At 39.3% G+C, this 23,713-nt stretch overlaps 1 protein-coding gene across 5 annotated transcripts in view; it reads right to left on the bottom strand.

The window, feature by feature from the left end:
* Positions 1-23,713, bottom strand: part of gria3b (glutamate receptor, ionotropic, AMPA 3b) — a 181,615-nt gene that overhangs the window by 58,624 nt on the left and 99,278 nt on the right. For all 5 annotated transcript variants that reach the window (XR_010908311.1, XM_067456843.1, XM_067456844.1 and 2 more), the window contains exons 5-6: positions 3,369-3,422; positions 1,521-1,682 (exon numbers count right to left, since the gene is read on the bottom strand). Coding sequence is in view for 4 of the 5 variants with exons in the window: in XM_067456843.1 (XP_067312944.1) it covers positions 1,521-1,682; positions 3,369-3,422 (216 nt within the window). In the remaining variant the exon portion in view is untranslated. The remainder of the gene's footprint in view (positions 1-1,520; positions 1,683-3,368; positions 3,423-23,713) is intronic.

The following is a 23,713-nucleotide window of genomic DNA, read 5'->3' as shown; positions in this document are numbered from 1 at the left end:
ATTCGCGTTTGGTGTGAACGTAGCGTAACATATTTGTAAAAATATGTTATGTTTTATTTAGCGAGCATTTAACGACATAGATCACAGCTGTAAAAGACCATTTACAGCCAAACTAACAAAATATAGTAGCTTTAAAGCTTTTTAACAGTTATCGAGGTTGAGCCAAAAACCTACGATTAGTTTGCAAAAGAATGTTTTTGAAATCATCTCTAATATTTAACAAACAGTCCTAGTGCTAGGGGTTAAGTTGCTCAGAATGAGTTCTACCATATGGTATGAAATGTTGTGGGCATGTGTGAAAAATCACATGATATACAATCCTTTATGCACCACGAAGGCTGTTTTATTTAAAATTTCTCAAAGCAGGCCTCTGGGCCGTGAGTCAAACAGGCCCTGTGAGTTTCGTTCGCATCGGCCTATGTTAACCTTGTTTGACAGGCACTCAAAATTCATTTGCCAACAGGGACGTGTTTTTTTAGATATCCAAATGTCCTCGTAGACAACGGCGACTCTTTGGACAAAGATATTACATGCCAGTTTTCAGTTCAGTCGGACTGACTGTTTCACTATAGCAGTTTTCATGTTTTAATTTTAATTTTAAAGCACCACCAAGAGGCTAGTCGCCTCTTCCTTTTTCAGGAGACCACTGACCAAGCCTGTACAAATATAGAGTTTAGTGAAATCATTTTATTCAGTTTAAGAGGGATAGCCATTTTAGTAAGAGATGCCATTGTCGCTTCGAGCATTTTGGCGTCCTGTCAGGGATGTCAATCGAAATGTAGAATTTTTTTTTAAATTATTGACTATTAGACTCCAGATAATTTTTCTTCCTTGGTTTGGTTTAGATCGGGCGAAAATCCCAGGACTAGTCCCCAAAAGTAGGTTTTTCGTAAAAATACAAAATACCCAAACATTTCACCAAGGTGTCTTAAGTCAAGGATTCCAACGATATCAGATACGCGAGTCTATATGTTATCTCTTTCACACAACTTTAAGGCTGATCGGAGCGAGTCTTGGTGATGTCTCTATACGGTTTGGTCTGCCCAAACACTTTTAGAGAATGCTGATCTTTGTAAAATGCTTGAACCTTAATAATAAAATGACCAATTGGGGTAAAATTTACTTAATTTATCATGAAAATAATGTCACATTGCAAAATGTAATAGTGTTTCCCTATATTAATAAAATGAAGCCTTTGATTGTTGGGTGACCTTTATTTTGAATATTCAGGCATTTTTAAACACTTTCGCTGCTCACCAGTTCGATGAAAGTATAGTAATTTCTTACCCAGTCATCCATAATAAAACCTTAATTAAACGGCATCTGAAATCTATTCATCTCATGATCATCGTTTAATTAGATGTAAATTGAAGCCCAGCTTTAACAGCACTCTGGACTGAATGTCAATATATCGACTGTTGCAAGGAGGAAAAAAATTAAGAAAGGCAAAAGAAAGACAAAGTAGAAGCAGAATAGACAACAACAATGATTGAATGGTTTTTTACATAGTAGTTTCAGACCTTCAGAGGTGTGTTTCTAGCTTCAGGAAACTCTCTTTCATCCAGACGGTCCCATCGCTGGAGAAACTGCTGTACAACTGAGTTTTCGGGATTGATTATCTGGAAGCCACTAATGTTTGCTCCGCCGAGAAACACCTTGTCCAGACTGATGTTGGTGAAGCCCTGTGGAAAGAGATGACGGAAAAGAAGAAAAGTTAGAATCCATGACATGATGGGAATATAACAATCATCTCGTGAAAATAGATTTTGAAGAAACTGAAGGTCTTGTGTGTGGAGCTGAAAAAATGCAGGAATTTTCAAAGGTTGGAAGAATTCGATGGGAATTAATGGAAATAATTCCCAAAAAATGCAGGTTAGCCTATAACAGGAAACTGAAATGTAGTTGAAAAAATAAATAAAAAATTCTTGCTGCATATCTTAGTTAAAAGATCAAGATTTAATGCAAATTCAGTTGAATTTCTACCCTTATGCAGGCCTATTGTGGCCACACATTTTGAATGGGACTTTTGGGAGGTAGATAACAGGGAATATTTTTTTTTATTTAACATTCATGTTTTTTGATGTTAAATGAAAACATCTATTAAAGTTTTACTCACAAATAAATCAATCAAAAATGTTTTTTTTTTTTATTGCATAATTTACATGTATGTCTGGTTGGTCACACTTTAGTTTAGGTATCCAATTCTCACTATTAACAATGATTTTAGCCTCAATACTGCTTATTATTATTAATAGTTAGTAAGGTAGTTATTAAGTTTAGATTAAGGGATGTATAATAAGGTCATGAAGTATAAGGCATTAATATGTGCTTTATAAGTGCTAATAAACAGCCAAATTCCTAGTGATATGCATGCTAATAAGCAACTAATTAATAGTGTTAATTGAACCCAAAAAATAAGTGTGACCAAAATGTGTATATTTATGATTGTATACAGTTTATATAAATGACCCACATTTCTGAGTATTTCAAAAATTCCCCAGCTTAACTTCCCATGGAAAGTTTCCGCTATATCACTGCAATTAAAATACTATTAATATAATATAATTATAAAAACACTTACACAATTCATCAATTAAAAATATTGATTGCCAACTGATTCCTTGGCCCAAGATTATGCAATTTCACCCTATGACATCATTTTCCATTGTGAAAATTTTTCCACCATTCAGAATTTTTCGGAAAAAAACTTTTTCAAAAGCTTTCTCGAATAACGCACACATTCGACAAAGAGCACACCCAAAGACTTTTTTGATTTGCTTATTGTTGCAGTTTTTCTGCAGCACCCAGCTTGCATTGGTCCTTTTTGTGTTTGGTCCCAATAATTGCTGCTTGCAGCTATATTTCTTCTTCTTCTTCTTCTTCTTCTTCTTCTTCTTCTTATTTTAAGAAAACCATAAAACAAAAAGTAGTATCCCAGAGAGAACCACTATGACCACATGTGTGCATCAAGGTCTGCGAGTATCAGATCATTTATGACATGACAAGATTATTTCAAGAGTGTAAAAGTGGCAGAATCCCAAGAAAACTAATATTCATGATTCAAAGTCATTACTTTGAAAAATGTAAATTCTTCGAAATTGAAACAATGTTTTAAAATAATGGCTGAGAAGTGTAAACGTGCATCTACGTGTATATATCTAAGGTGTTGAAAATAACATAATCACTTTTTACTTGATGATTACACCACATTGTTAGAGAAATTGAACCAAATATCAAACCCACACACACATGCTTTGCACTGGATGTTTCATCACGTGTGTTTTCACCTTCTTCAACATTCTCATTGGCCAATGAATTTCCATTATTTCTCTCTTCTTTAGTTAGTGTATGAAGGTGCTGAAACTCACCAGATTGGCAATAACGTAATGGTATCCCCGACTGTTCTTCCCGAGTGTCACAACCTACAGGAAAGAGAATCAATAACAGTTTACAATCCATGTAAGAAGCACACAGGGGCCTTATATCGTCCCTCAGGTGAGCTTCTCTCTCCATTTACACTGTCTTAGATGACAAAGACACTCAACATTGATGGATGTTTCCACATGCAGCGACTGACAGTCTTTGATGTGGCTTCCTACCGTATGCTGGAACACACATGGACAAAACCCAACATAACTCTGACTTCCTGCGCATCACCGACGACTCTCTGGCCCTGCAACCTTCACCTCAGACCAATTTTCTTAGCAGCGTTTAGTGAAGCGTGCAAACAATGTTCACTTCAAGGACATCATTTCCTATTTATGATCCTCAGGGATGTGTCTTCATGATTCATTTTGAAACAAGGTAATATCTCACATACTGTAAAAATGTTTTTTAAGTTTATTGCAGTATGGAATATAAAAAAATACTATTTCAGTCTTTCTACTTCACAATTTCACATTCAATTCAATGTGTTGCTATTAAAAACTACTGTCAGGGTTTACTAAAGACACGCAGTGATGAATTAGCGCTGGGAGGGTGTGGACAGGGTTATTTTTCCGGCTGATCTTCTTACATATGCATTTGTAGGAGTTTCCCTTTCAGATGCAGTATTTATGAGAGGAGAGTGTTTAAATGAATCATGCCTGGTTACTATTTTAGGTTATACTGTTTTCCCTTTACATGCTGCCCTTGGGGGATATTATAAGGAAATACAGTATTTCCTACCACTATTACGCAGACGATACGCAAATGTATCTGCCATTGAAACGCCAAGATACTGGCTCTTTAACGCTGTTATTGCATTGTCTGGAGAACATTAAGGCATGGATGGCATTAAATTTCCTTAGCCTTGATGACCAAAAATCTGAAGTTATGCTCTTTACGTCAGGAGGTGCACATGGGTCATTACCTGGACCTTGGGGAACTGAGTTCACTGGTTAAGCCCCATGTAAAAAATTGGGGGGTTATTATGGATGGTGATTTTAAACTGGACAAACAGATTAACTCGGTAGTCAAATCTAGTTTTTTTTTTCAAATGAGACAACTTGCTGCAAGGAGAAATCTTTTTTGTCCTTTAATGACTTTCAAAGACTGGTGCATATTTGTATTTCATCTCGCCTGGACTATTGTAATGGCCTCTACATTGGTATTAGCCAGACCTCTCTCTCCAGACTGCAGATGGTTCAAAACGCAGCAGCGCGTTTGTTGACGGGTACACGGGATCATATTTCCCGTTTCTTGCTTCTCTTCATTGGTTACCTGTACAATTCAGAATTCATTTGAAGATTTTGATGTTTGTTTTTAAATCCCTTAATGGTTTAGCACCGAAATATCTTTCTGACTTGATTAAGCCTTATACTCCACAAAGGGCTCTAAGGTCCGCTGAGCATTTGCTCTTAGTTGCTCCACGGGCAAAGTTGAAGAGCAGAGGGGACCGAGCCTTTGCCGTGGCGGCCCCGTAGCTCTGGAATAGTTTGCCTCTTTATTAGGGGTGTAACGATTCGTTTTAACAACGATTCGATTCGTATCACGATTTGAGGTTTTCGATACGATTTAAGGACAATATTGGTTCATTTACAACGATATGATCTGAAACGATTCAGTGACTTGAAATCGATTCAGTAACTTTTTAGCCAAAAATTTAAATCAGTGTGACGGTTTTATTTCAGTCAAATCGAATCGTTGTTAAAACGAATCGTTACACCCCTACTCTTTATAATAGGCAGGCTTATACACTTGCCGTCTTTAAATCTAGTTTAAAAACTTATTTTTATGGTTTGGCTTTTGACACTCTTTGAGTACTGCTTTATTATCATTTACTTGTATCTTGTTCTGTTTTAGCTCTTTTCCCCTATTATTGATTGTTTTGTTTTCTTTGTATTTTAGTCTATTCGTGTGTACAGCACTTTCTTAAGCACCAGTTGTTTTTAAAAAAGTGCTTTAAAAATAAATTTTGATTTGATTTGATACTAAGTATGTAACATTTACTAAGTTTTGCACTTTACTGGTGTTTGCATCATTATTTACTGGCCAAAAAGATTAGATTGTGTTGGTCATTTTTTGAAGTGATCCGGCTGTGTCTGTTCTTTAATTTGAGTGTCGCCAGTAGATTACATGCTGAACTTTACGCTACGCTACTAGGGGTGTAACGATTCGTTTTAACAACGATTTGATACGACTGAAATAAAACCGTCACACTGATTTAAAATTTTGGCTAAAAAGTTACCTGAATCGATTTCAAGTCACTGAATCGTTTCGGATCATATCGCTCTAAATGAACCAATATCATCCTTAAATCGTATCGACAAACATAAATCGTGATATGAATCGAATCGTTGTTAAACGAATCGTTACACCCCTATACGCTACCATTTGCGCTCTTATGAGATTGTGCTCTTACGCTAATTTGCCTGTTCAGTAAATCTGGCCCTTTATCCCTTAAAATTAAGATTTGATCATCAAAATAACATAATTTCTTCATGCCTTACAATCGCTTGAATGTAACACTACACACTTCCTTCATTTAGTATACATGAAACCATGCATATGCAAATTAGTCCCCGCCTCCACTCACTCAAACTAGATCGGTGGGAAACGGGCGACTTCAAAACAGACTTTTTGAGATGTTTTAAGGAGAAAATACTCAACAATGGTGTTGACTGATGAATTTGCACATGGCTTGCTTCTTACAGCATATTAAACACACTACATAGACATATAAAGAACATTAAAACTTGATTTTTACTTCAGTGGATATAGTAATTAGGAGGATATTCAGTAGCAGTTTTCTTTAGGGGAAAAAAAAGTAATAACTCATTTAATGAATCCTTCTGAGATCGAATTAATACTTTAAATATTTTGACAAACTAAAGACGTAAATGACATTTGTATGTATTCAAAATAACATATATAGATTGTACTGAGTGTCAGCTTGGTTATTTTTCTCAAGATAAGGATTTATTAAGTCCACATGTCATGCTAACAAGAAACTCTGCTTCTAACCACAGGTTGAGATCTGTCGTTCAGACCACTGAAGTTTGCGATGCTGTTTGCGAATGTTTGTTGGAACGATGGTTTCGGGAAACACAGACTGGTTGAACTATGCTGATAATGACGGAAATTGCAACATTAGTTGGCTAACGATGCTTTTGGATAACACATCCCGCAGTCTTTGTTGAGCTCTGCCCATAGTTGCAAATTTAAAAAAAGGATTACCACCTTTTTCGACAAAGTTTAAATCCCGTCTGGCCAGCACTCTTCCCATAATGTTTCGCCTTAGGTCAGTCGGTGGAGTGTAGGGGGGCTTTTAGTGGCTGTTCGAACGCATTCGACCACATGAGTGTCTACACTAAAAAAGCAATGCATTTTCCACTACCTCTGGAAGGGGTAGTTTCAAAACCCGTTTACACCTGTATTTAGTGTAAGAGTTGAAGTTATGTTAAAGATGATAACTGAAGTTACTTTGAATGTTAATTCAGCAGTATCTATCCGTTAAAGTGGATGTTGTTGTGAGGACTTTTATTATGACGCGGTGGATGTAAAAAGGAGAAGCGGAAGAGTGTGAATAAAGAGAGCGGGAGACTGAGTAAAGAGCTCGTCAGTGTCTGTGGGTTTTATTTCCATCATTTAGTTTAGGATTTAAGCCCCAAAAACACCCACAAGCAAATACTACATTAGCGTCATCCACTTGTGAGCCGATTGACCAAAACACATTTTAATACCAGGTGTAAACAGGACCAAACCTATTTGCATTTTGGTTGGTCGCAGACACATCAGAATCAATGGCAATTGGCTTTTGTCAAACCTGGCATGATGCGTGTTCAAGTTTCAATCTAAACACTAAGCTCTTACATGGCTTCAGGATACATGCAATACATCACATAAAGTTACTCCTGGGCCCTTTAAGGACCCTTTTACCCTTTCCAGTAAATGCTTTGTATAAACAAAGTATAAACAGTGACATCTGTGTCTGTTTGTGTTCTGCATAAGATTTGGAACAACATATTTGTGTATTGATAATGGTATAATTCTCATTTTTGGGCAAACGATTCCCCAAAATCTCAACGACTGTGATATAACACAGTAGCTTTTCTGATGCCTGTTTTCCCGTAATGCCCTTGACTCTTGGCTCCACTGAAGGTTTCTGGAGCCAGTAAGGTCATCAGTCCTGTCCCACAAACGAATACTGCCGTGGGCACCTCACACCTGAGCGAGAGCTGGCGGAAGAACAGAGATCACGGTGAACTTCACAGCCTGCGAGCCAGCGGGACGACTCTACAACCTTGATGAGGAAACAGCCAGGGCCTAATGACACTGATCCATTCAAAGAGTTCAGGCCAAGACCCGATGCAGAGCATGTGACAGAGTCATGAACCAGTCCTTACACTTGAAATAACCAGGGGTATTCCTTTAACGGTCATCCATGATACCATGCCATATTAAAGGGCACCTATTATTATTCTCGTGTAATATAATGGCTTGTGATCTGCAAAGTTACACATTTCACGCCAAAGGAAGTGAATCTATCCAACAGAAAACGCCTGCCTTGTTTGTAGTCTTGCCATTATTTCCGTGACTTTGCGATGTTAACATGTTATACATTTGCATAATGCCTGCCTTTGGGCTTCTTTGACCCGCCCTCAAACAACAGTTGGGTCAGTGATTTTGCAATGTTTGCTATTTTTTCCCCCCTGCGAAGGCAAACATTAGTTTGGACTTCTAATAGCGACACCATAGTTTCCATAGATATCATACTGTTTACAGCTGCTCATGAACACACTTTAAGCAGCTGATCATCATGACCAATCACGACTTGGCCAGCTTGGAGTTTCGAACAGGTGTCCTTCGTCTGAAAATCGCATACTCTCTTGAATAGTATGAATGAATGTAATCTAGACGTACCTCATTCACCATGTTGTCATTTATCATGTGACTGTCATTCCCAAATCTTCTCCCATGGCCTCATGGGACAGTAAAGTGTCCATCGTATGCACACTCCAGTAGTAGGTCATACTGGGACTTTTTGCCAACTCTCTTAGTATTATGAGTTAGGGGTTGCACAGACTAGTCAACTTTATTGTTCTGCCATGACAGTTTAATCTTGACGTCTACTGGTCACTGGGCATGGCCTATAGAGGGCTCAACAGGAAGAGCGACCACATTTACACTCTGTTTGCAACAGTTAAAATGACAAATAACTGCATATCCAGTGAGCACACTAGACAGGGTAAACCCAGCCTGATCTGCCTGATTTGATTTCGCCCGGCAACTCAGTCTGGAAAACTGTTCATTTATTTCCATGGCTTCTGTAACACTTTTGTGGGAACCAATCACAGACTGGCTTATCCACCTGCCACGCTATTGGCAGTTTTAACACGATGACCGATAGAGAAGCGATGGATTGATGCCCGTTGATTTCGCCTCTTGTGCTTTGATTGGTTGAATGACTATCCAACTGCATACAGAGACATTTGAACTATGCCCGTTGATCACACCTCTTGTGCAGTAGAAAATACATAGCAGACTCCTCAGACCAATGTTCAGTCTTAAATTAAGCTTGATCTGGAGATAGCCAGACAATGAGTGCTCCACAAGATATGTTTAATTTATACCATCTGGATGCTTAAAATTGTTCGGGTGAATATGTAACCCCTTCTCCTCGGACCGGGACTCGAACCCAGGTCAGCCGACATGAGAGTCAGGCGCTCTAACAAGGAGGCTAAAGGCTGCATTCTCTAGGGTCAGTTCCTAGAGCCTCTCTTGCGGTCAGAGGAGCGGGGTTTACTCGCACAGCAACTACAACTAGCTGGCCTCTGTTACAAATGCATGTTTTAAACAGCTTATTGTACACTTAAGTTAATCCTTGTTCTAAACTAATAAACGCTGCTGCATTGTAACGCACACACACACACAGTCAGTAGCTTGTGCATCATGAGCAGATCGTGTGCACACAGAAACACTCAGTAGAGCAGAAATGTATTGTCAACTGTTCTGTAATTTATCAATACAATATCTTAGAAACTGAAAAGATCTAGTATATATTTCTTGATAGCTAAAACCCACAGCTTCACTATTAGTAGAAAGATGCTGTCAGGTAGAATACATTTATTGAGAGACACAATCGCTCTCTCACTAATGAATTTATATAAATGTAATCTTTACTGTGCTACTTTATCTGTATCTGATTCAGAATGAGAAATATGCAATATAGTAGAGGAGTATGTGATGTATGATGCAGCCATGGGCTTTAGGAACTAAAACTGATGCACTCTAGTTGTCCAAATTTGGATGTTTTGTAATCGTTTTGTAATGGTGCAAGTTGTGTGTTCACACTAATCATTCCAGCAAGAAAAAAGGCCCTTAAAATCCATGTGCGAATGTTGGACACTTCATGAGCTCAACTGTCACTGATTTCCTCACATAGCCAAAAGGAGAGGGGCTTCAAACGCCAATGCTCGATGACAAAACAACACTATAAAATGAATGAGAGTGCATAGTGTACAGTACGTCATATGTTTCAGGCAGTGAGAAGAGCTGCTGTAGCAATGCACAGCACGAGAAAAATAAAATTATGAACTTGTAAATGAGCAAAACATATGAGCACTTGTGTTGAATGGAATCATTTAAGTGATACTATGATATTTCACAGTAGCAGATTACTGAAATCCCAGCGTGTAACATAGACGGCTGAAGGTGGGCTGATTTCTGAGAGGCATTATGGGGCTGGATTACAGTTGTGCTCAAAGTTAATGTGAAGTAATACCAGAAGATTCCTGTAATATTCCTCCCCCATCTGACACATCGATCCCACCTCTAGCACTGTCACCTTTGTGTTTGGCCAACCAGAAAGAGATTTGGTGTCCTTGAGGGAAGTTTTCACCCCCCGCTGTGATGGGCAAAGACAGACCGGAGTGACCCGGCGCTCGCCCACAGGCTGAACCTATTACTCACACGGGTCTGACAGAGAGAGCCCAGCGCATGGGCACAAATGAAAGCAATTGCAAAGCATTCAGTCCAGAGGTTCAATAAAACCAGACGCCAGACTGCTGGGTCATTACAGCTCAGGCGTGACCTTTAGCTAAATCACGCAGAGCTGGAATTAGGACTCATGCGCAATAACTGCATAAACAGTTTGACTGTTTTAGGGAAATGATGTTAAATGGCATAGCAGAGATTATATAATTGCTCTTCCCTGCAGTGAGCGCTTAGGGTTTCATTTCTTGGGGGTTGATGAAGAAAATGATATTGGATAGTACCATGGAAGAAAACAAAAATAACTAGATTTGCGTTTCCCAGTGGGAATATCAGTGCTTGCAAAAGAGCAGTGTGAAAATTGTAGGTAAAATAATCAAAATATTAGCCTGACAAGCCAGACCCACATCAAGATGTTTGGTCTGGAAACTCACCATTGACAGCTCAATCCGAGGGGCGGATAAACGGTTGTCTTTCAAACTCCCTCTGCACGCGATAGGATAGCGCTACAACCAACCAGAGCAACGAAGGTGAAGCAGAGCTCGTTGATAGATTAAACATTCGCCGTATCCGGTCGGCAAAACTCCAAACACATCTTCCCTTCTTAAGAATGACTTCAGTGCCGTTCTTTGTTCTTTTCTCAGAGAAAAGCTTAACTCCAAGTCTTCCAGAGTGGCGGTCAAAGCTGATTCTAAAGACCGCCGTTCGCCAGTTTCTGTGTTTACTAGAAGCACGCAAACGCAACTCATCCGTCATTATGGCCCCGCCCACCGACTCTATACACGATGTGATTGGCTCAGCAAGAGTTTGGCATTTACAGCTCAGAAGGGTATTGAGAGTTGCTAGACGACACTCACAGGCAGATTAGATTTGCTGCCGCTAGGGTGCGTCTAGATTTCTAGACTATCAAAATATAGCAATAGATGGAGAAACGGAGAGAAATTGTAACATATCCGTATACAAAAGAAATAGCTCAAATAAAAACCCAGCTGTTGGGTGAAATTTTTTAAACCAACGGCTGGGTTTGTCTAGCCTAGAAATCTCGACGCACCCTAGCGGGAGCAAATTTAATCTGCCCGCAAGTGTCGTCTAGGAACTCTCAATACCCTTCTGAGCTGTATTCCTCACAATCTGGACGGGCCAATCACATCGTGTATAGAGTAGGCGGGTGGGGCCATAATGACGACGGCCGAGTTGCGTTTGCGTGCTTCTAGTAAACACAGAAACTGGCGAACGGCGGCGATCTTTCGAATCAGCTTTGACCGCGACTCTGGAAGACTTGGAGTTAAGCTTTTCTCTGAGAAAAGAACAAAGAACGGCACTGAAGTCATTCTTAAAAACGGAAGATGTGTTCGTAGTTTTGCCGACCGGATACTGCGAATGTTTAATCATCAACGAGCTCCGCTTCACCTTCGTTGCTCTGGTTGGTTGTAGCACTATCCTATCGCGTGCAGAGGGAGTTTGAAAGACAACCGTTTATCCGCCCCTCAGATTGAGCTGTCAATGGTGAGTTTCCAGACCAAACATCTTGATGTGGGTCTGGCTTGTCAGGCTAGGGTTTGTCCATATTTGACCCAAATTTGGGTTAAAACAACCCAGCATGGATTAGAGTGTATGTAAGAAAGAAAAAAAAAAATATTCACAATAACTAAATATGTAAATCCGGTAAAAAAAGAAGAGCAACTGTAATCTCGTATACAAACATTCTGTACATTTTGACATTTAGAGAGAGATTCTCACTTTATAGGAGTTATATCTTTTTTCAGTTTTATTTATTATTCATATTTTTTACTGTTGTGCCTAAAACATGATGTGAAACGTGAAATAAGTAGCACAAGTTGGCTCTATTTAGATTTACTAACAGACTGTGGCAGAGCAAACCCTCTTTTGGTGTTATACTGTATATTTATTCATGTGTTTAATGTCACAACTGATTGAAAAAGTAATTTTTACAGCTCATTTTGTGAACTGAGAAAGAAGTTTTGAATTTTGAAAATAACAGTATAGTTTCACGGTACAAGCTGTTTTATCTCAGATGATTCCTCATAATATTTATTACATTTTTTTAATATATAAAAGTATAATGTTTATGGAAAAAAATGACACACCTAAGGCTTAAAAAACAAAGATTGGATGCAGTCTGTATATTATGCGGTTTGCAAAATGAATGACAGAACGGTATGGAGAAGAATAAAAAAGTATGAGGTTGTTCAGCGCAGGGTTCATAAGCACTGTAACTAACAGATAATGAACAGCAGGAAGCGGGTGTGTGAGTGCGGGTCTTGTCTTATCTAACTCACAGCATGGGTGCAGCTCGGGTAACAAAAAAGCTGCAGCATCATCAATTCCTCCTCCAACTCTTACCTCATGGCATGACCAATCAATAAGCGTTCTTCAAAACTCATTGAGGGCTGAGGCTGGGGGAGGACAAATGGCCCCAAACGCTTTCCAAAAGCTCTCTAGAACACTCAGTTATCTTCATTTTTCCTCCCTCCGGCTAGCTTTTATGTGGGCAGGCCAGAAGCCGGAGTGATCCCGAGGGGATACATTCTAATTAACTGGCAGGAGCATCTGTACCTCTCCTGTCCTCTCCGCTGCTTTGAATTTAAACCTCTGTGAGCTGAGCAGGTCTGGCTCTTTTCCAAAAGAAAACCAAATACTCTAACCGATTTTAATCCAGCTCTCATTCCTCTCAGACATTAGAACACTTTTAATACTGGTTTCCCCTCAAATCACTATTGTTGCATTGGGATGATACAAACCAAAGCAAAGTGTAACACCCTCCGAAACGGTAATGACCCTCTAACATTAATAGTTCATTTCCATGCAAAACAAATGGGTTGTTATACATTAGTACTTCAGCTTCTACCATTAACTAATATGGAAACACTACCATCAACTAATCAGTAAGTCATAGCAAATGTATGACTGCGATAGTTCCTTATTAGGTAATCAGTAATTATTGAACGAGATTAGCCACTAATAACTATGAAGAATGATAAGGAATTGCCCATTATTTGCTAAAATGTGAGTAATTGTACTTTTAAACTCTAAACATGGTCATAAAATCCATTAATCACTCAAGTGTTACCTGGTCACTCTTCAAGAACTACTAGTGATCTGGACCATTATTGGATGGATGAATATGATATCACTATGCAAAAGGAATAGCTAAATATAAATGATAAATATATGTAAATTGTTACATATATGTTTAAAAAGAAGACCAACTGTAATCTTGTATACAAATATTGCAATGAATACAATCAGTGTTGATTAGAATGTTAAACATTCTGGACATTGTCATTTAGGGACAGATTCTCACTTTATACGAGTTATTTTTTATTATTTATTTTATTTCATTATGTTTATTTACTTTGCAGGAATTTCATTATTAAGTAAGTAAGTTATTTTTTATTTTATTTCATTATTTTTATTTACTTTGCAGTAATTTAGTTATTAAGTTATTTTTTATTTTATTATGGATGGATGGATGGGTGGATGGATAGATGGGTGGATAGTGGATGGGTGGATGGATGGATTGATGATAGTGGATGGATGGATGGGTGAATGGGTGGATGGATAGATGGGTGGATAGTGGATGGGTGGATGGATAGATGGGTGGATAGTGGATGGGTGGATGGATGGATGGATGGGTGGATGGATAGATGGGTGGATGATGGATGGATGGATGGATGGATGGGTGGATAATGGATGGGTGGATGGATGGATGGATGGATGGGTGAATGGGTGGATGGGTGGATGAGCGAATGGGTGGATGGATAGATGGGTGAATGGGTGGATGGATAGATGGGTGGATAATGGATGGGTGGATGGATGGATGGATAGATGGGTGGATAGTGGATGGGTGGATGGATGGATAATTGAATGGGTGGATAGTGGATGGGTGGATGGATAGATGGGTGGATAGTGGATGGGTGAATGGATGGATGAATGAGTGGATGGTGGATGGATGGGTGGATGGATGGATAGATGGGTGGGTGAATGGGTTGATGGATGGATAAATGAGTGGATGGTGGATGGATGGATGGATAGATGGGTGGATAGTAGATGGATGGATGGGTGAATGGATGGTGGGTGGATGGATGGGTGGATGGATAGGTGGATGGATGGATGATGGATGATGGTTGGGTAGATGGATGATGGTTGGGTAGATAGATGATGGATGGATGGATAGGTGAGTGGATGGATGATGGGTGAATGATGGATGGATGGATGGATAGGTGAGTGGATGGATGGTGGGTGAATGATGGATGGATGGATGGATGGATGGGGATGTAACATTTTAATTGCTCTTAATGCAAAATATTTGAGCAAGTTAACTAATTCGTTCATAAAACTCAAACAATGAAACAATTCAAATGACTTAAAACATGTCAGATTTGTGAACTCGAAATACTTATATGATACATAATAGTAATAATTGGACTCAAAATAATTAGATTTAACTAATTTGAAGTTTAGCCTACTGTCACGGTTGGTTTTGTGTCATGCTCATGTTTCATGTCTTTATTGTGACGTTTATTCACAGTCATGATTTCTGTTTGTCATGTGCTTCCCTAGTCCCATTAGTCATGTGATTCTCTGTCCGGTTTGTCATTGGTTCATTGCTCAATTGCTCGCAGCTGTTCCTTGTTTATTGATTAGTCCTTGTGTATAAATAGCCCTCATTGTCTTTTGTCTAGCTTTTTTTCTGTGTGACCCACTGTTGGAGAGGCTCTTGTTTGTGTGTTTTTTTATGTTTGTTTCATGTTTAATTTGTATTTAGTTCACATTTATGGTAATAAAGACACTGCAAATGGGTTCTTAATGATCGCCTTCAGTGACATAAAAACATGACACCAAACCAAAAGCTACCGTGACACCTACTCAAAGCAGTTTTTGAGTATTTTGTGTGTTAGCGTTTACAGTGTGGCCATCTTCAAAGGATCAAGTGGACCGACACTAATGGCTCAACAGCGACCTGCCTTTTCATCTTAGACATATGCTTTAAAATACCTTTGGAAGAGCTCTGACCCCTCTAAAACCATTAATCCGAGCAACCTCGTAACTTTATTCCCCTCAAGTTTCATTTTAAGAACTTCTCTCCATCTCAGTGTTTTCCTGTTAAAGGTTGTAGAGTGAGATCCAGAGCTAAATCAATCCTGCTCTGTGATCATTTCCCCACCCCCCTTTGACCTGAGAGATGACCCCGCCGATGGTGTCCGCTTCCTGCTGAATTCAGCAACATCACTAGGGTGACCATCTGTCTGGTTTTAGGTCGGACATTCTCGTTTTACATTAACATTTAATCATTTAGCAGACGCTTTTATCCAAAGCGGCTTACAAAAAGGGGAGAGCAATAGAAGCAACGAAACAAACAAGGCCAACAACCTGCAAGAGCTGTAAGAAGTTAATCGAGCACAGTACACAAACAATTTTTTTTTTTTTTTTAGACAAACAAACCGAAAATGTAATTGGATAGTTAAGTGCTATTCTTTATTGGTAAGGTGCAGTTGGAAAATGTGTCTTAAGATGCTTTTTGAAAATGGCTACAGACTCGGCAGCACGAATTGAGATCGGCAGGTCATTCCACCAGGTGGGAACGGTCCAGGAAAATGTCCGTGAGAGCGATTTCATGCCTCTTTGGGATGGAACCACGAGGCGCCGCTCACTCGCAGAACGCAAGCTTCTGGAGGGTGTGTAAGTCCGAACAAGCGAGTTAAGGTATATTGGTGCAGAGACAGTGGTTGTTTTGTAGGCGAGAACTAGTGCCTTGAATTTGATGCGAGCGGCCATTGGCAACCAGTGCAGTTTGATGAAGAGAGGCGTAACATGCGCTCTCTTCGGCTCATTAAAGACCACTCTCGCCGCTGCATTCTGGATCAGCTGCAAGGGTTTGACATTGCATGCTGGAAGCCCAGCCAGAAGAGCATTACAATAATCCAGTCTGGAGAGAACAAGAGCTTGAACCAGGAGTTGTGCAGCCTGTTCTGATAGAAAGGGTCTAATCTTTCTAATGTTGTATAAAGCAAATCTGCAGGACCGGGCTGTTGCAGTAATGTGGTCAGTGAAGTTTAACTGGTCATCAATCACAACTCCAAGGTCCCTGGCTGTCCTGGATGGAGATATGGTCGATGAACCAAGCTGAATGGAGAAATTTTGATGAAGTGCTGGGTTGGTTGAGAAAACAAGTAATTCTGTCTTTGCAAGATGATGCTCTTTCATCCAGTCAGAAATGTCTGTCAGACAGGCAGCGATACGAACACTGACTGTAGGATCATCTGGTTGAAATGAGAAGTAGAGTTGAGTGTCATCAGCATAGCAGTGAGAGGAGAAGCCGTGTTTCTGAATGACAGAACCTAATGATGACATGTAGATGGAGAAGAGAAGTGGTCCAAGCACTGAGCCCTGGGGAACCCCAGTAGCTAGATGATGTGACTTAGACACTTCACCTCTCCATGACACCCTGTAGGGCCTACCAGAGAGGTAAGACCTGAACCACTGGAGAGCAGTTCCTGAGATCCCCATCTTCTTGAGAGTTGACAGGAGGACCTGGTGGTTAAATGTGTGTTTTGGAGTACTATGTCCGCCAATGGCGCAGCCATAATTCGGATGCTAATTTGCCCTCTTTTTAAGATTGACTACGTTTACAGGTGCATGAATAATGCGATTATTTCTAATAATTAGAGTAAGTTCTTAATCACAGTAAGATGTGTACATGATACAAGCAGAGCTCCTGAATCTAGTTTACATGGAATTTTTATTTTTCTGTTTATTCGCTAATAAGTTATACCACACTTAGGCATACACATATCAATTTTAATCTACTCAAAATATATTTTCATGGTTCATTCATGAAGTTGTGTGAACAATGCACGACATCTGTATACGTCCGTATACAGACTTTGGTCAGAGTTGTAATATTGTGACTAAGGTGTCTAGTTGCCTTTTTAATGCGATTAAAATCGGCGTACACAATTATGTTTACTGCAATTATGAGCTTCATCACATTATTGTAATCAAATTGTTTACATGAGGTAAAGTTTAATCACAATACTGCCAAAATCCATTTTAATCTCATATTGGGTGTGCATGTAAACGACCTGATTGTTGCTATTTTATACTTTATCCGAATTAGAAAATAATCTATTTTTGAGTTAAAATTAAGTAATGCACATTTTAGACACAAAATTGTTTTTGCTCTATTCAGTCACACACAAAAAAAATCATTCCACATTGAAGAACAGTTCCATCTCTGATCAACGCAGTGATGCTTCACCCCTCAGTGATTCAGCGTTTCTGAATGAATCGGGTGAGTCAATGATTCAATGATCCATTCATAAATAAGACAGTGGCAGTTTCTCAAAACCAAGTACGCAATCTTCAGACTTGCATCCTTATTAGATCAGACTTGCCAAGTTTAAGAAAAAACCGAACTCCAGAGGAAGTCTGATGATTCTGCAAACACAACAGCAGCATTCTTTATCACTCCTGTTATCTCTGTATGTATATTTGAGGTAACAATAAAACAAAATTTGTTATAAAACAGCACTCTGCCTCTTTTCCTTTTCATTTAAAGAAATCTTAAACATGTTAATAGCCAGACCAATGTAGTTCAGGCAACACGTATGTAACCCCTCCTGTTTGAATTGCCCACTTCAAGCGGGACTCGAACCCGGGTCTGCCGGCATGAGAGTCGAACGCTCTAACAAAGAGGCTAAAGGCTGCAACCTCTAGTGTCAGTCACTAGAGCGTCTCTTGAGGTCTGCGGAGGGAGGTTTACTTGCACAGTGACTACCATTTCACGTATATTGAGTTTCATGACTGAGTATATTTATATCAAAATGAAAGAAAAAAGAAAAAACAACTCGGCCTCTTTTGGTTTAGCTTAATTTTTTTTTAAATTAACGTATAAATATGTGGTTCACGCAATACGTGTGTATTTATGATTATCTTCACTTTAATAAGAATAAATATGACATAAAACACAACCCCATTCGCTTTTTTGTTAAATGTCCATTTTAATGATCAAAGAAATAAATGAAACTTCACTTTGCACTCAGCCAAAACGAATAGCCTGGCAACAAATTATAGAGTCATGGGACGAAAGATCGGCCATTAGATCTACACAAGATGTCTTATATCTCATGTTAAACCACTACAGAGACAGCGGCAGACATCAGAAGGTATAGCCGAGGAAAGCCTGCTCTCGGCGGGATAACGAGGGCGGAGCGCCCGCTGATCGACTGGATCTCACAACTCCCAAAACGACAGATCAAAAGTTCAACTAGGTGCTCTCTTTATAAATAAACCACAGATTTACTGAAATATTTGGACATTAAACAAAGTTACATTAAAGATGATTGAGAATATATGTAGAGTAAGTGCAAATGTGTGTATAACTAAGCTATCAGACTAATCAATTATATGTATGCTATACTAGTATATATGATAACTAATACAGATTATACACATTATTTGTAGTATAAATGCATTCGTGGCATCTCCGAGCTGCATCAATCAGCCTCTGTAAATACATCTAAAAATATCTTGGAAGTATATGATGAGAAATTTGAGAGCTCATATTAACACCGCTGACTTTTGATTGCAGACTTTGATATCACAGTTTGAGGCCTTGTTGAGCTCTCTTCTGAAACTCGTGAGATTATTTCTTATATGAGATTAGTTATTTTCTTGGTAGGAAAGTCTCCATTGCTTTCCATCTAATAGCATTACTGTGTAGGAAAACAATAGAGGTATTAAATAGGTTTTGTGTGTTTTTTCTTTACTTTTACTGCACCTACTGCACCTGCGGAGTCATTCCTATCTTAAGGAGGGGGGGGGGGGGGTCTAATTCTATTGCATGCATTCTGACTTATTTGCACTGTTAAAGAGTTGATTCCCATGCTAAACATGGCCAAGAAAAAATAATAATGAGTTGGACATATGTTGGCCGTTTCTTTCTGAGTGTGGTCCAGTATGAAGTCATAAAGGGCAGAACTGCATGTGTGGGCACTTCTCATCCGGATGAGCGCATGCACACTCATCTGGAGTTATTCAACCAGAGCAGGAGCGAGAGCAAGAGCGTGTCCATCAAGGAGATTTGGTCAGGTCACAGGAGCCGTCGGCGGCGCTGCCATTTTGTTTTTAGATCACAACAATGTCACTAAAGAAGTGTGTTTCTGGTGTGAGGGAAAGATCAGCATGTTCAGCTTCCCAAATAACCCAGAGTTAAGGGAACAGTGGATGCAGTTTGTGTTTGAAGAGTTCTGGAGTTTGTTCTCGGTCATGAGTGGAAACTGCATCAATTGTGTGTGTTTTGTTAGCAGTCAGCATAGTTTAGTATAGTGTGTGTGTGTTTAAGTGCATATAATGTGAACACAACCAACATATAGTGAAGCAAAAGGTGTTCAGGGATAATGCCATGATGTTGTGTGTGTGTGTGTGTGTGTGTGTGTGTGTGTGTGTGTGTGTGTTCGCTCCGCCCACTGCACACCTCCTTGAGCTCGGCTGTTTTCAGAAAGAATCGGTACAGCGTATCTGTCTTTTGTAAATATGATAAAACTAAAGAATCTTTTGAGATGTGAAGGATGCAATACTAATCTAAAGATACTCAAGATTAACATGCACAGCTGTTTGTTTCAGTCTAAGTTCAATGTATATGATGTCATATTTGTTTCCTTCAATATTCAGATCCCTGTGGTTAAAGACTGAATAGAGAAACATGGCTTATTCTTAATTCAGCGGCTGCAACTTGAGCACATTCGACTATCAAAAGTAGAAACACGAAGAGTGTGTGGATTACTGTTAGTGTATTTTTAATTAAGATTTCGGATTACCCTCTTTACTCTGACTATTGCCTGTTCCTGAATCCCGTTTCGTTCCGTCTCACTCTGTTTGCCTCCTGCAGTACAACTCTAACCCCCTAATCCCATTAGATTGTTAAAGTGACACGTTAAACGCTCTCCAGAGCCTGTGAGCTTTTAAGAGATTTTAAGGCCTCAGTCTTTAGGATTTACCTCAGATGACTTGAGCTTTGTTTTATTTTCTTGCTTTTACGGCCTGCTTCTGTTGCAGGTCTAATGGGTTAGTTCACCCAAAAACGACCTCCATCCTGACACGAGGGCGAGAAATTAAGAACAATTTTGGATAAACTATCCCTTTAAGCCTGTTATTAGCCGTGACCTTCATTCAACAGTCAACCCTAAAACGTTTTCTAAAACAAAATGTGTTTTGAGTCAGTCATGGATGATGATAATGTTTCATTTCAATTTTAATTATCTACTACAAGTCAGAATAAACTACGTTATGCTACCAGAATTTATGAATTAAAAGTAGCTGGGTCGGATTCTGATAGGTGATAGATAATTGTTTTTCCTTCAAGATAAAGCTTTTCATTCAAAATTGAATAAATGATTATGCCTTCATTATAAAGCAAACTGAAAGCGAGGAGACCTATGAGTTCTTTACTGGAACGATTGATTGACTCTGTGACCATTTAGAGATTATTGCTGATAACCGTACTATAAGGGTTCAGTCACTTCCGTCTGGTTTATTCTTGACAGAGCTCTAATGGTGCATGCACACCAAAAGCGAAGTGAACATTCGTGCCTAATTTGATAATGTGTCTAAAAGCTCTTCGCTGATTGGCCCACCCAACAACGGGTCAAGCTAATTTTTCACTCGAGTTCAAAATCTTTTTTGTTGTTTTGTGTGCGGAACATGTGATTCGGATCCCGGCATTTAGGCTAGTTCGGTCTCGGTTCAGTGTTGCGGTTCATTTTGAGTTCACGGAATGAGCATTCGCTCATTCTCTCTGCTCTGGTCTGGTTGTGTGTGTGTGCGGTGTCGAGTTCGCTCAGGGCGTTTGCTCTTCTGTTCATGTGCTCTTGTGTTCTTGTGCACATGGCGGGGCGTTGTTTCCTTTGCCATGTGTTCCTTGTTCCTGTTTTGAGCAAATGGCTTACGACTGTGTTAATGTACCATGTGCTCTGGTCGTGTAATGTTTTTGTGAACACTTTGGGTGCTTTTCATTTCTTACTTGTGCATCCTTGTTTCCTTCCATCCCTTCTTTTCCTTTTGTCTTAAGCTCTATTCGGACGGGATTAGTTCAACATGGAGAGGTGTGGTAAAGTAATTATTACCTGAGATTAAAAGATTTTAGTCCGGTCCGAATGTGCCATCTCAGTAATCATTACGAACAATGTCAGTAAAGATCACGGCAACTTTCGTCTTCTATAAAAAGACCTGGAAAGATTACCTGTTACGTATAGGTTATATATAGATTATATGTGTTTACACACAGGATATCAGGAAGCAACTTAATACGCTAAATCAATTGTTGATTTTTACTGATTCTATTCATGGTAACACATAGTTAAGGGCAGGGATGGGCAGTATTTCAAATACATGTATTTAAAATACGTATTTGAAATACAAAATACTATTTTGTATTTTGTATTTTAAAGCCTTTGAAAAAATCGAATGTAATTTGTATTTAAATACATTTAAGATGAGTATTTTTGTATTTTCAAAATACTCAAAATACTTTGAGCCAGGCAACCTCATTATCAGGAGCTGTTTTCATGCATCTACTAGTTCAGACCAGACACGCCCCTCCCCCCAACATTCATTCAGGTGAGCCGCAGCTGTACAACCCTAGCCTGACAAGCCAGACCCACATCAAGATGTTTGGTCTGGAAACTCACCATTGACAGCTCAATCTGAGGGGCGGATAAACGGTTGTCTTTCAAACTCCCTCTGCACGCGATAGGATAGCGCTACAACCATCCAGAGCAACGTGAAGCGGAGCTCATTGATAGATTAAACATTCGCCGTATCCGGTCGGCTAAACTCCAAACACATCTTCCCTTCTTAAGAATGACTTCAGTGCCGTTCTTTGTTCTTTTCTCAGAGAAAAGCTTAACTCAAGTCTTCCAGAGATACGGCCAAAGCTGATTTGAAAGACCGCCGTTCGCCAGTTTCTGTGTTTACTAGAAGCACGCAAACGCAACTCGGCCGTCATTATGTTAAGCCCCGCCCACCGACTCTATACACGATGTGATTGGCCCGACCAGAGTTTGGTTTTTACAGCTCAGAAGTGTATTGAGAGTTGCTAGACGGCACTCGTGGCAGATTAGATTTGCTGCCGCTAGGGTGCGTCTAGATTTCTAGGCTAGTACAACCCAGCCTTGGATCGGCAACTTTACAAAATTGTTGGAATAAGGTGAGGATGTCATGGTCAATTCTACTTGTTGATTAAAGTAGCTTGTCAAATGTGTTTGAAGTATTAACGTTACTGCATGTTAGGGATGAGTGATATCATATGACAATACATATCGTAGATTCGTAGTAATAATATAAAATGTGAATCGATGGAACTTTTTCTAAATCATTTACATAGATAGGCCTATCGGCGTAAGCACATATATCTGTGCAGCTTTTAGTGGGCAAGAATAATTGGAATGTTGGAGTGGAAAAAGAAGTGAGGGTAAATGAGTTATTGACGTAATTTGTGTTATTATAGACCATTTCAGAATGTTTGTAAACAATCGCCTCAAGATACTTCCGGGTGGCAGAACGCGAGCGGCTTCTACTGACAAACTGAAGAGATCAGCCGGCTACTGTAAATAGTAACATAGTTAGGAACATTGCTGTTGTTTAAAGTTGAAACTATGACGAAAACGTGTTGTGTTTGGGGTTGCGCCATCAGATATACAGGAAAAGGTGTAGGATTTTATCGATTTCATTCAGAAAGAAGTAAATATATGCAGCAAAACCTGTGGGTGAGGAGGCTAAAGCGAGTGGACGTCGTCAAAAGTGGCGCTACAGAGAAGTATTGTCAAAATGGTCCATCTACAAAATCATAGCAGAGCATAATTATCTTCAGCTGGGGAATTTCAAAACTAATATTAGTAAACTTTAGATCTCTTTTAACCCCTTACGATTCAAAGATCATACGGCCTCAGATTACTATTGTTCAACATTCACTGCTCATCACACATTATCTGGACAAACTCAGTATCATCAGAAAGATTAAAGACTCCAGCTTTGATATTTGAACACTGTTTATGATAAAACTGGGTTGCAGTGACATTCAATTCTTAATTTATGTCAGGAGTGCATTATTATCGATCCGTTATGAACGATATTTTGAATAGATTATCAGACGCACTTTATTCTCTCGTCTTCACTGGCTCATTTGTGTTCACAGAGATCGCAAAGAACAGCTTTCAGTTTAGCTCTTAGTTTAAAAGTCCTCATATTTGGAGAAATATTGACATATCACGTTTGCAAA

This window comes from Pseudorasbora parva, chromosome 11 (assembly GCF_024679245.1).
Source record: "Pseudorasbora parva isolate DD20220531a chromosome 11, ASM2467924v1, whole genome shotgun sequence".
In the NCBI taxonomy this organism is placed as follows: domain Eukaryota; kingdom Metazoa; phylum Chordata; class Actinopteri; order Cypriniformes; family Gobionidae; genus Pseudorasbora; species Pseudorasbora parva.
Note: the sequence above shows the minus strand (reverse complement) of the source record. Positions and strands in the feature narration are given on the sequence as shown.